Source organism: Myiozetetes cayanensis, unplaced genomic scaffold (genome assembly GCF_022539395.1).
Source record: "Myiozetetes cayanensis isolate MyiCay16 unplaced genomic scaffold, myiCay2020 scf1, whole genome shotgun sequence".
Lineage (NCBI taxonomy): Eukaryota > Metazoa > Chordata > Aves > Passeriformes > Tyrannidae > Myiozetetes > Myiozetetes cayanensis.
Genome location: NW_026086604.1, coordinates 3,038,607 through 3,052,278, shown reverse-complemented (window position 1 = coordinate 3,052,278; position 13,672 = coordinate 3,038,607). Strand labels below are relative to the sequence as shown.

Below are 13,672 nucleotides of genomic sequence, written 5' to 3'. Positions count from 1 at the left end.
CAACATCACGCAGGGAAATCACTGGTCTTGCAATGCTGAGGGGAAATTAAAGACTAAACTTTGGGTAGAGGAACATATTCAGTAAAAGCAACAGTTTTATAAAAGCCTGTAAGACATCTAATTACTTCGAGTCAGGAACTCAGCCTAATAAAGGACAGATATATCAGTACCACACTAATAGAAAGCACACAAAAAACCCAAGATAATGTGTTTCTGCTGAGAAATAATGAAGCTGTTAGAGTAACACTACACAGATACGTTATCTCAGTGATCTAAAACACTTGATAAGGAGTTACTGAATAACACTAGAAGTATTTTGGAACAAGGAATAAATCACATCCATATATTATGTGATGGTGATACTGAGTGTCAGCATCACAATCAAATGCAAAATCACAGACAATGAGACTGAGGAACTATGACAGATCCCTCATATTTCGTATTTTAAAACCTCTTCTGATAGAATTTTGCTAAAAATTAAGAGTGCAACCTTAAGTAAAAATGTGAATTACACTATTCTGAGGGAAGAACATTACATTTCATAAAGTGCTTATAAAAAGTTTTATTTTTTACACAGAGAGAAGTCCTTTGGCTTCTCCACCATTATTATAAAAATACTGGTGGATAAGCTGCTTTATCTTTACCTGCATGACAGTGGAAGGAATGTTCTTCAACCACATATTAGAGAGATGTACCCTCACAGGTTGTATTTAATTCCTTTGTGTGAAAAGCTTCAGTCATGTCTCCCTGGCCTGGCCCAACTGAATGCAAATGAGTGACAATTAAGAATTATAAACTAATATCACTATCTACCCAGAAGATACAAAATCTTGTATTTGGAAATCGTTGATTAAAAACAACCTTGCTTAGAGGTGAAAGGAAAATAATGAAAAATAAAAAACACTCTACTAAAGTAAACAGAGGGAAGGGGGGAAAGGGGACTGAGTAAATTTTAAGTAGTAAGAAAAGTATATAAGGACAACTAAAAGCATCAGTGGTGAAAAGGAAGAAAATCCTTTCTTTCTGCTCTTAAGTATATTAGTAAGAAAATTAGCTTTAACACAAGTAGATTATGAAAATGGGAAATGTACACCTAGCAGAATAGAAAGACCATAAATTCTTCTATTTTTTATCTGAGAAAATACTGGATGATGATTTCATAATTCACATGAGTCATGGAATACAAAGAAGCCAAATCTCTACTACTGCTTTTCCAATATGGAGAAGCAAAGGTAACAGTGCCACTATGTCCAAATTTCACTGTGGCCTTTCAATGTCTGACAGTATTCTGATTAAGAAATCTGCATCCAAAAAAAGCAACCCCCATTAAATGGATTAAAAACTCGTAGACCATGAAATGCCAACAGTAAATAAAAGTCATCACCATCAGCAAATGTGTGTTTCTAGAGGGCTCTAGCCCAGATTGAATCATTTGCTGAGGTTGTTCAACACTGATCCAAACCACGTTTCCACACATCTGTAATTTATGTCACGAACATGAGCACAGTTTAGCTCAGAGGGCTCTGCAGTCCTGCAGCACGGCTGGTTCCCAGCTGGTTGGACAGCTCTACAACACACCAGGTCTGCTGTGGGAGGAGGAACCAGAGGCTTCATATCCAAACACAACTAATATTTTATTGGAGTATGAATCTCAATCACTGTGGCTCTTATAGCATTTTCAAAAGGCAGGAAGAAGGGGGAGGAGGAGACGAGCACAAACAGCTCTAAACTGTTCAATAATGTCGATGCTAAACAATGTTTATTGGAATAACAGGAAACTTTTCTTCAGGGAAAAGGTTGTCAAACATCGGAACAGGCTGCCCAGGGAAGTGGTGGAGTCACCATCCCTGGAAGAGTTCAAAGAACATGTGGATGTGGCATTTGAGGACGTGGTTTAAGGGTGAACATGGTGGTGGTGATTGGTTTGATAGTTGGACTTGATGAGCTTCAAGGTCTTCTCCAATCTTAACAATTCCCTGGTTCTGTGATTCTAAATGCTCGACTCCTATAAAGAAGGATTTGATCAGCATTTCCTGTGTCTTCCAGAGCTGAATTTTCTTCACTATTCAGCATGGAGAAGAACAGGAAAGTGCTATGGAATACACAGCACAATCCAGCTCCTCCGTGGTTTAAAAGTTAAGGAAAAACCAAAAAACCTGAGACTAATTCAGGGTTTAAAACCTCACAGACAAACACAACACTGCTGCTTCAGCACCAGTTAAGGGTCAAATTCATCAGGGACCTTCTGCAGCTGTTTGACAGCCCAGATACCACCCCCAGTCAGATTAAGGAAGGTAGTTTGGTTTTATACTCTGGAATAAGAGCAGAGATCTGCAAGAGGCACTGAGAAGCTGACAGCACTCTTGCTCTCAAAGTATTCTGCCTTAAAAAAGTTGTCGTGGAAACTTTTGCTCAAACTTCTCTCTACAATCACATAACCCAAGTACTAGAAAGGATTCTATAAACTTTCAGAACAAATAGAGGCCTCTTTCATGTACTTTTAGATGGGAACCTGCCTTCAGACTGTATTTACTATATTTACCAAGGAACTCATCTAACCCACAGACACAGTGGTCTGAACTTGTCACTGGACACCTGTGAGGCCGATGCAAAATGAGTCAACACAGTCCACATTCATTTGTCATTTGATTCATCCTAAAGCAGATACCCAAATTAGGTTAGAGAAACCTGGACGTGACTACCCCTGTGTCTTGACTGCAAACATGACCCAGCACAGTAAAATATCACTAGTCTAGCTCTGTATGTAGATTTTTTGTGAAACTAATCAACCTCTAGGTCAGCTGATAAAGTAGTCAACCAAGTGAAGTTAGAGAGAACATAGTAAAACCAGTTGTATCATGAGAAATGGTCACAGTAAAATATTAATTTCAGAGACTAAAAGTAATCTGAAAATAAATATAATTTTCACTCTTTGGTTATATACTGTATTATCCTCTTGTGATACCAGAACTCTTGCTTTGTGAAATGTTTGATGACATCCCACTGCAAATCGAAATTTCTGAGAACTATTTCAGTCACTTCTACCATTTTTTTTTCTGAATAGCAATTATCTTTCCTTCAAAAGGGAAAGATTTCCTTTTAGCCCTCTATTATTGATGCCCAGCGGCTGCTTTCTCTCTCTCTGACTCTCTCTAATGCTTCGTGCTGGGCTTTAATCTAAACAAGTTCCTATTCACTGGACTGACTGTGTGATGTGCCTGGGCACGTGGGCACACAGAGGAACTGAGATGTACAACAGGGAAGGTGCCAGCTGGAAAATGCAGCATCTGGAAAGGAAGAGTTCCAAAAGGCAGCAGTTCCAGCTGAGTTCCAAGCTCCGTGAATGGAGACAACATCCAGCTCACGGACCTTCAGCATCGAAGCGATCGGGAATTCAACCGAAATCTCAGTTGCAGCTACAAAACACTTTCCTCCAATTGTATCAGAAACTCTTGAATGACAGTTTTAAAAAAAAGCAAAACCTCTCTCTTTCTGCAGCTAAAGGCCACGAAGTATTTTCTGCTCAAAGGTTCTATTTTTGCTTAAGAGCTTCTCAAAACAATTTGACGTTTCGACGTTTTTCCATGTTATTGTGATCAATGTGCACAAACTGAGAAAACTCCATCCTTCCAGTATCCTTTAAAATTTGACAGGTGCTGTGGAAAAGCTAAAGATTGTATTTTGGAGTCTTACCTCACAATGGGCAATTTGGTGAAGGGAACAGGAGGTAACTTCAGACCATCTGGAAGAGTGATGACTTCCATTGTTCCAGGGCATTTTGCTGTGTAGCTTTCCAAGCTCTGTGTTACATCTTTCTTTTCTAGAAAACAAAATTACAAAACAATTTCAAATCCACATGTATCAAAAATTTAAGGACAAGTCATAATCCCAAGTTTTATTTGGGGATTTTTTTTGTATTTACACAAAACAAGTCTAATGGCATGCCAACTAATTTTTGCATACACCAGTTGGAGCTTTGTTCCAGAAGCCTCAACAGATGGATTAAATATAATTAAGTGGCCTCTAAGCAATAGAGTTTTCTAGATTTCTCAGAATTTTTCAAATGCCAGTCTATACCTACTTTTTTTTAGATTTTTTATTGTCAAAATACAAGTTTCTACAATTTATCTTGTAAATCTACATACCCAACACATTTGGTCTCACCCATGTTAAGGTTGTTAATAATATCACTGTATGGGAGCAAGCCCTGCTCTGAAACATCAGATGAAATAATATCAAAAGCCAAGAAGAGAAACAAATTACTTTTGATGTCACCTTGGGTGAAAACTACCTAATTCTCAAAATAATTGCACTCTATTATGCTACTAAATCATAACAACTGGTCGAAAAATTTTCTTTGGTTTTGCTTAAAAATACAAGAACATTCAAATAAACTGTGGAAGGTGTCCCTGCCTGTGGCAGGACAGTTGGAACAAGATGGTCTTCATGGTCCCATTCTGTGATTCTATGATTCCCCATTTCTCTGACAAAATGGGAGTCTGCAAACAGAAACAAGCCTAAGAGTGTGTTTAGAGGGAAGAATGAGACAGCTGAGAAGTCTTAGACATGTGTTGTGAACATGACATAGCACAGTGAAAATTCATAGAATCAAGAGTGGCTGGGTTGGAAAGGTCCTTCCTTGAAGACCATCTAGTTCCAACTACCCTGGCACGGGCAGAGACACCTTCCACTTCACCAGACTGCTCCATATATGTGCTACCAACAAAAATAACTGTTCAACAACCAAACTGTTTCTAGAAAATACTTCAAAGATCAAAATACTCAATGATAAAACAAAATAGAAAAGGGAAGGGTGATAGCAAATACTGCTTTCCAAAACAACTGCTTAGACAGATGTATTGGGTCATGCAGCAAGATTTTGGTAGTGAGGGATGTTGTAGCTGTGGTCTCACATCAATCCAGCTTAGTTTGTGAGCTTCTACTGCCAGGAGTAAACACTCTTTCAAAGCAAATAATCACTGACTGTAGTGTCCTGCACTGCAGAATTAATGCCCCATAACTGACAAATTGCTTTGCTTGTGTCTCTGTTTCACTCAGCTGTCTCTTGAGCCACTCCCCACGTTTTCATTTCCTACAGGAAATATTCCCAAAAACACATTATCAGACATCCACATCCACTCAGGCAAGGAATTGTTGTGCTTCAAGACTGAGTATTTTCATCAAAATTTCAGGTTATTTGCCACGTCATGTGAGCAAGGGCACATTGTGTAAACAGAATCCGCCGAGATGGAAATCTTCACAGCTACCAAAAATGATGAAGACAACACTACAGAATGTGCTTAATTCTGCTTGAAACTGGATATTCTGTCATTCTGGAGAACAGGTTTTCACTTCCTAGTGAAAGTGAAACACTTATTGTGCTCACAGAAGGCCGGCTGCCACTTGCAAAAAGGATTTGTTTACCGATTTTTGAGGCGCGTTCTTTTTCCACGGCAGTAGCTCAGCGAGTTCTCCACGAAGACAAGGCTAAACCAAGCCATTTTTCCATGCTGACGTGGTATGAAATAGTTTTAAATGTGCTGCTGGCCCTCTATTCCTTTTCCTTAGCACCACATCTCAGCTGAGATGCTGAAGGAATCCACATACTGGGAAGTGTTCTCAATGCAAAAGAGCAAAGAGGTGGCTGACCCTGCCCAGGAGCTGCCTCTGAAAGCAAATGCTGGAGCCTCCGCCCTTGGCTGGGCACCTCGGTTCCCTGACCTCTATGGCCTAATAGTTGCCAAAAACCTGTTACAGACTGGTGGTCTCAAACAGGTCTGAATTCTCCCAGCTTTTGCCTGCCTGTCATCGTATTCTGACACCATCAGAAACCGCACGGACCTCCTGGGAGGATCCGCTCAACTCCTCAGCCTCCTGCCTGACCCAGAGTTCAGAAGATTCCTGTGGCTGAAACTCTTATCACTGGTACTTATCTTTCTCTTTACAAGGACACAGAAAACAGCTGCTTTTGGAGGTCTTTGCCCACCTGGTGTCTTCATGCTTCTACAGGTCAGCAGGAAAGCAATCACCACTTGATCCTGTGACCTGTGAATTCACCTCAACAGCTTTAAAAGCCTGTCCTGCAGCTGGGAACGCCACGGGATACTCTTGTGGTAGGTATTAGAGACTCATTTATTGAGTGAGAAGTGATGGGTTATTTTTTCACCTGCAGTAATTGCGTTCATGGGGGGTTTTTTCCCCTTCAGTTTCCCTCCAGCCTCGCTGAAAGATCAGGATCACAGAATGGCTGTAAACCAAATAAAGCTGAACAAAGCCACAGTCAGGAGTGGCACCAGAGCAAACACTGCAGTTTGTTCAGCAGAACTTCATAATTCAGTTCCCCCATCGCATTTCCAAATTGGTTTTGACTGCTTCTGACAACTGAAAATGTTGCAAATCCACCCATATTCTTGGAATTTCTTTGCTCAGCTGTTTCCCAGCACCACAATGATCACTGGGTTTGTCTAAGAGCTGATTCAAACCTTTTTCTAATACAGCAACACAAGAATCTGAAAGCATCAGGTGCACAGTTAGAAACCATTCGTGACTGAACCATCAAAAAACAAAGACTTTCTGCTCATTTCACAGTCACCTGGAGCAATAATTCACAGTAATGGAGCCATTGAAAAATCAGACCAGGAGAGGAGAGAAGGTCAGTCATAGACTAACATTTTTAAGCATTGCAGTTTGGGTGATTTAACAGTATCATACAAACAGCATTCCATGCCTTGGCACATAACAGAGAAAATCAGAAGAACACAATTGCTGTAACTATTTCAGCTATTTAATATTTGAAGAAATTTAATGTATCTGTACTTGGGCTCAGTCACTACCCATTGAAAACCAAGGCAAGTAGTAAAAACGCAGCATTTGTTCCCTGGCAAACAATTGGTTGATTTTGGTTTTTGATCAAGTCACTGTGTGCCTTGCAGAACAACCTGCACTGGGTGGAATGGGAATGAAGAAAGGCACAATTTTATGTCTGAGCTGCCAATCACACTGGAAGACAATTTCATTTCCTTATGCAACTTGCGAAAATGTTGGAAGGAAGTCAGAAAACAAATGGCTAAAAGCCTTCTGACTTCAGTTTCCCCTGGTGATAAGTCCAGAATGAATATTTTAACAAAAATCCCCATACCCAGAGTGCTTTGTGCTGGCTGAGCTTTTCCTTCTCCCTTGAAAACAGCAAATAATGGTCAAAAAGGAGAAGTCCAAGGACAGCTCCTGCAGCAGCCAGGCCTGGACCCAACTCCTCCAGGATAGAGACACAAATGTCTCCTTAATAAATTACTAGTGGCACATAAAAGGACAGAAAAGTCTGTCTGACAACAGGAAAAAAACAAGAGAAACAGTAGTTTTTGCACCCAGAAACATAGATATGGCCAAAACCATCACACCTTCTAATACCCCAAGGGAGCCTACAAGAAAAACAAAAATTGTTTGGTGAGCCCTGTTACAACTAGAGAAGAAAAAAAATTCCATGTCTGCTTCCAGGGAAGCTCCAGCCTTGCCCTGCCATCACAACACAGCATATTCTTTCAACTAAAGAATTTCAAAGAGACCAAAAAATGTGTTCAGACCCTCATAAAAGCTGAAGGAGAAACTGGATATTCACAGACAGCAACCACTACAGACTGGGCAGGCAGCACCACCTGATTTTCCATCCCATTAACCCCACTAGGTGTGGGGTGATGGCATTTTCTGCTGTTTTAGCAAACAAACAGCTCCTCTAATATTTTCCTGAAAAATACATATAGCAAGTAAACACGACTCCAAACTGCTCAGAGATGGGATACTTGAACAAGTTGCTTTGTAAGCAAGGCAAGGAATCCTGGGTGTTCATCCCAACACTGCCTCCTGCAATGAATGTGTGTGTTCTCACAGACTCCAAAGCTGTTCCTACAGGGAAAACCAGAAAGGCACTGGCAGAGTATGAATCCCACCTGTTTAAGATATCAAGCTAACTAAGTCTCTAAATAAATGCAGTGGAGGCTAACAAAATTCACTGTTTCACACGGAAAAGAGCAGAAACCACAAGAAAATAATTAATCTGTGCTGCCCAGAAAGCCAGACCCGCTGTCATGAACAGATCATCGTGAACTGTATCAAAGAAAGTGACTCCATCCACACAAAGGATTCAGTTACCTGCTGTGTAACAGCTCATCTCTGAAAAATAAGGTAGCAGTTTACTACTAACTTTTCAGGAAGAAGATGTATTTTAAACCCAAATAAAAATAGCTGTGTTAGAAGAATGTTTTCTGCTTCCACAGAGAGAATGGGAAGAGACTGACTAAACACATCACGATCTTCTGTTACGAGATTTTTAATAATGACACAAAATGTGTACACATGAAGTCCCAGCCAGTTTGCACAAAAATATTTTTAGGTAAAATCTCAGGAAAATTTGACACAGATGAAATTAGAGTTCAGAAAGACACCATTAAAATTTCAGTATCTAGTTCTCCACCATCTCTGGGAACTTCAGATGTTTGTGTATGTTCAATACTAAAAAAATGCATTTTGTACATATAAAATCAGTATATAAACCACTGAACAACATTAACCATTTTTTTTCATGTTAAGAAATACCACAAGATCTACCTTTACAAAAAGTGGAGCAAATTAGGCACAGATAACTTCTGCAGCAATAAAAAAAGTCAAGGACTGCTGAAAAGCTGCTTGTGAGCAAGGCAGGTTTTGTAAAAATTCCCAGATACAATGGCATAACTGCTGAGCACCTTGGATTTTGTATTTGGGGTGGAAGAGGCAGAGACAGAAGACAGCAAGAACAGCATTATGCAAAGTCACAGCAATTTGGCCAGAGAGGTTTCTCGTGATTCAATGTTTCAACGCCTCCAGAAAGAGACTGTTGCTTGAGAAAAGGGCAGTTTAATTGTTTAAAAACTAGAAAACTGCCTGAAACCTTAAAACAAAAACATGTCCATTCTCTATCCTAACATACAGTTGAGTTTTCCCATCCTTCAGGAAAAGCATCTCTTCAGTTGTTTTCTTATTACATCCAGTCCTTCTCAATGGACATCACATGGGGAGGTCACCAAACTACCTGGATGATCCTCTTGTAAACATGGATATTTATTTTCCATATAAAGTGCCACTTTCAGTAGCAGCCTTGACTCCAGTGCCTTCCTTTGGATTTAGGCTAAACAGATCAGTTTTGAGTCTGTTAAGTGTCGTATAAAATTTATTTGAATTATTTTAGTAATGCAGCACCTCCTAGAACAGCTTCCTTTGGTACAAAACATTAGCTCTTAAAAATACAGCCTCATGTCTTCATACTGCCAATTAAAGCACATCTTCTCCAAAGGAATCTTTTGTTTTCTAGAATAAAAACTTGGCCAACGTGTCTTCCTTTGCACACTTGGACCTTTTCCCTCAATTACCCAAATCAGGCTTCTTGGAGATCAGAGGTATCTATGGGAAGACAGGAATTTTGAGCTAAAGCTCAGAAAATTCCTTTTGCTCAGGGGTGACATTAAACAAATCAGTAGGAAATTTTTGTCATGAAGAAATGCACAATTTTACTGGAACGAGTGACCTGCTGTTTTACCTACAGATCTGGGTATGGTGTTGGCTGAAGGTTTTGTCTGTACCTCATCAACACACAAATCTAAGCAAAGGTAAATCACATGTGAAAGACTTTCAGGTTTGTCTGTAACACTAAACATTTGATTCGCAGTGCATTATTTTTTTTCTTTCATATTACATATGACTTTAAAAATTGCTGGGTTTCCTATATGGTGCTAGGCAAATGAATTTAAATTTTTTATCCCCACTGTTAGTTTACTCCATTTCATTTATTTATTCCACTCCCAAAAAAAAAAAAACCCACATTCTAAAAGACATGTATTTCATGAAAATAAATTACACCTTCTTAATAAAGCAGCTTCAGCAAGGTTATTAAAGTCAGCTTGTGTCTAGAAAACCCAAATTCCAGAGAGAGATTTTTAAAGTGGGGGTTTTAAAAAAAAAAAACAGGAAATAGTGTTGTAGACAAACAACTTATGGGAGCAAGAACAGACAACTGTGCTGAAGTTTGGTGGCCCACAACTGAACAAAACACAGAACAAGATGAAAAGCAGCAAAAGTCATGGTACCATGATGAATAAGAAGAATGAAATTACTCCTATTTAATGTACAGTCTCCAAAGTCTTTTACTCCAATGTGTCAGAAAGCATTTACATTCAGGTTTTTTTAAGATATTTATTCTTACACCACACTGTGCCACTGCTTTACATCAAACACAGAAGGGGACAGGTCTGCTCAATTACATTTTTATATTTATATATACACACACATACACTTTTTTATATATATGTGCACAGATAAGAGATGACACTGTGCTGAAGCCATCAAATATTTCAAACTAATGGCTAAGAACCTCCCAAGCTGCTATAAATATTCCCTGGTAATTACATTGAAGATTTCAGTCTCCATCCTGAAGTCATTAATTTGAATATTATAAGAACCAACCAGAGTAGCTCCTTTTTGAAAGGTTTATTGGTTGGGCAAAATCAACTTGCAGGTACTTTGTCAACTAAAATCCAATGCAGAACATTAAAGCCAGTCCATTAGTGCCAGTCAAGTAAATCTAACTCCAACTCAGAAGTTTACATCAAGTTTTAATTTGCATATATCCTCTGCTCAGTCTGATTAAAGCTTCATTCTTCTCAGCCCTTGAAATCACTAAATTTCACCTTTCTAAAAATTAATTTACACAATAAGGAGACACCTAGGAGAAATGCTGCCCTAATTTAAATGCAGTTTGATATGCACTAATTTAAAGGCACAAAAGAGAAGCTACAGAGCAAAGCAGTTTGTGGGTACATTACATGCACTTTGGGGAATCACCTGTGACAACACCAGTAGACTTTCTAAGAGCAGGTCTCCAACACAGGATCCCTTATTTTCCACTCTCAAAAAACATGATAACAATCAATTCTACTCTAGAAACTCTTCTAAGCAACCCTGGCTCAGAAAGGAATTGTGATATTGTCATTTTTGCCAGTTCCCTAAAAGCTTACAACTGTTTGGCCAAGTGGCTGCTTTGGGCTGGGGTAGAGTTCATTTTCTGCACAGTAGCTGGGATGGGGCTGTGTTTTGGAATTGGGCTGAAAACACTGTTGATAATACAGAGATATTTTTGTTATTGCTGAGCACATGACTAAGAAACTCCTTCCTGCACACCCTAATCTCATTCACTTACTGTTTCCTTCCATCTCTTCTAATCATTAAAAATTAAAAATTAATCAATGTACCAAAAGGTGTTGTTTGGTTTGGAGTTTTTATTATAATTCAGGAACATTGTATGAACTAAATTACACTCATTTAAATGCACTCCTTGGAAACAAGTCACGCTTCAAAGATGTTCCAGCTTCTTCCCCTTAGATCACAACTCTCACAGTTACACATCTATTATTATTTACTAGAGTTTCTTATAATGTACCCAGTGCAGAGGCAAAATTTACTCAACTCCAAAGGGGTTCAAAGGATGGAATTTGATTTACCTCACTTCCAGAGAAGCACTGATGACCAGGGTCAGACATCCTAGTCAGCACTGAGACAGACACAGACAATGAATCCTGTCAAGAGAATCCTTGGGATAACCAGGATCATTAGGATAACTAGGACACAAACACCTCAGCTAGAAGAATTTTCATCCCTCTCTGAACTCTTAAAAACATACAGGGATACATTTGCCATCTGTAATTTTAAAATGAGAATGAAAACAATTTAAGGAATCCATTAACTGCAACTGTTTGTAGCTCAGCCATTTAAAATTCTTTTAGTGTCTTTTAACCTTACCTGTTACCTGAGATTTATTACTACTCATTTTACAGTCCAGATCACTTCCCCACCATGAACCATTTCTAATTAGACTTTGAAATAATTCCATGGATTTATTCTCTGTAGAGGCAGGACCAGGCTCAGAATCTTCCCTCCTTACACAGAAAACCTTGATCCAAATTTTCTGATACAAAAATTTGTCTCTTCCTATCCCTCCATTATCCTTCAGCCCTGGCAGGCTCCCTGCTTCTATGTGAAGTTATTAATTTCCAGGAGTTCAGCAAGTTACACCTCAAAATCTTTTCTGGGCTTATGTCTTTATTTTTAACACTTATAATCTTGCTTTCTCTAACCTAAATATGAAGAACAGGAGAAAAAATAATAGGGGCAGCATTATGGGAACAGGCAGGAGAAACAGCAAACCGAGGGGAGAAATGGAGAGCAACAGCTCCAACTGAAATGATGAGCTGAATGTCTCAAGGACTTGTGGTACAGCATCTAAATGGGTAAATTAGAAAGTCAGGGCAGATAAAGAGGAGAAGGGAAGGTGGCCAGGTGAACAGAGTCACAAGTTGTTCCAGCAGTCCCTCAGAACAAGAGGTGGTTTTTAATCATTCCATGCTCCAGAGTAGTTATTTATAGGCTCCCAGGCTATTCTTATCCCCTTCTCCAATGAAATGCCATTAAGTCAAATCCCTGGGAGGAACCATAACTCACCAAGTGCCTGTGCAGCTCCACTTCATTTTCCCAGCGTTGCATGGAAATTCAAGACCATGTTTTAGGCAAAGATCCTCAGAAACCGAGTCTAGTCCTTCCTGCTACTTGGCAGGAGGGCTACAGAGTGTTATACTTAAGGGCATTTCCACATTCACTTTTGGTCTAGCTCTCAGTTTTCATGAGCACAGTTTAATATTCTTCCTCATTTCACGTATTTCCTTATTTTCTACACAGCAATTTGAAATTCAAATAACACCAAGTGAATGCAAATGCAATCTGTTCTATAAATAAAACCATCTAAAATACTGCACAGTTTCCCCTCTCAGACTGCGAGATGGAAAGGCATATTTTAGGAGTTGTAAGACACCATGTCTGACATCACCAAGCCAGGCTCACCATCGTTTCTGAAGATAAACAAGGTTTGGGGTCTTTTTCTCGGATCAAGCTCATCACTTCTTTGCAAAAGGCACAACCTCATCCTGGCAGTTGACACTTCAGCCCTGACCTGAGCACAGGAGACTGGGAAGGAGGATGAAAAGGTTCTGGAAAGCTCTCAGATCACTGGTTGTGAAGTCCCTCAGCCACAAACAAATCTCAGCTGTCAAGGCATCAAGGGGGTCTGTCCAGCCAACACTGACAAGTCCATCCCAAGTCATCCAGAGGATGAGGGGAACTGAAACAGCAGTCAGCAGAAATTTTGGCAGAAGTTCTCCATTAGTTACAATGATCTCAGTACAGGCTGAGAACAAGCATCTTCTGGAAGGTGAGAGACTGCCTTCATAAGAAAACAACCTGGAGCAAAACCTGAAAATCTCTGGGGTTTGCATGGCATGGATCAGCATGTCCTAGGATGTTGAAGTGCCAAGGAATAGGCAATACTGCAGCAGGGATAGAATCCTGCCACCATGCAGTGTGGAATCACAGCAGTGAAATTTGGAAAACTAAGAATATTTCTTAAAATTCAACTCAAAACCTCTGGAAGGAACAGAACTCTTTTTTCTTATATAGAGCTGTGATTTTATCATCTACTGAGTAAGTGCAGCCATGCCAGGCAGTCACTGTCTGATATAAACCACAAAAACTCCTGCCCAAGGAATTCTCTCAGCCACTCCGGGGTATTTGCTGTACAAAGTCTTTCACTAAAGATTTT

At 39.6% G+C, this 13,672-nt stretch overlaps 1 protein-coding gene across 4 annotated transcripts in view; it reads right to left on the bottom strand.

The window, feature by feature from the left end:
• TRAPPC9 (trafficking protein particle complex subunit 9) overlaps window positions 1–13,672 on the bottom strand; it is a 449,139-nt gene that overhangs the window by 404,617 nt on the left and 30,850 nt on the right. For all 4 annotated transcript variants that reach the window (XM_050327783.1, XM_050327777.1, XM_050327790.1 and 1 more), the window contains exon 10: window positions 3,694–3,820. In XM_050327783.1, coding sequence (XP_050183740.1) covers window positions 3,694–3,820 — 127 coding nt within the window. The remainder of the gene's footprint in view (window positions 1–3,693; window positions 3,821–13,672) is intronic.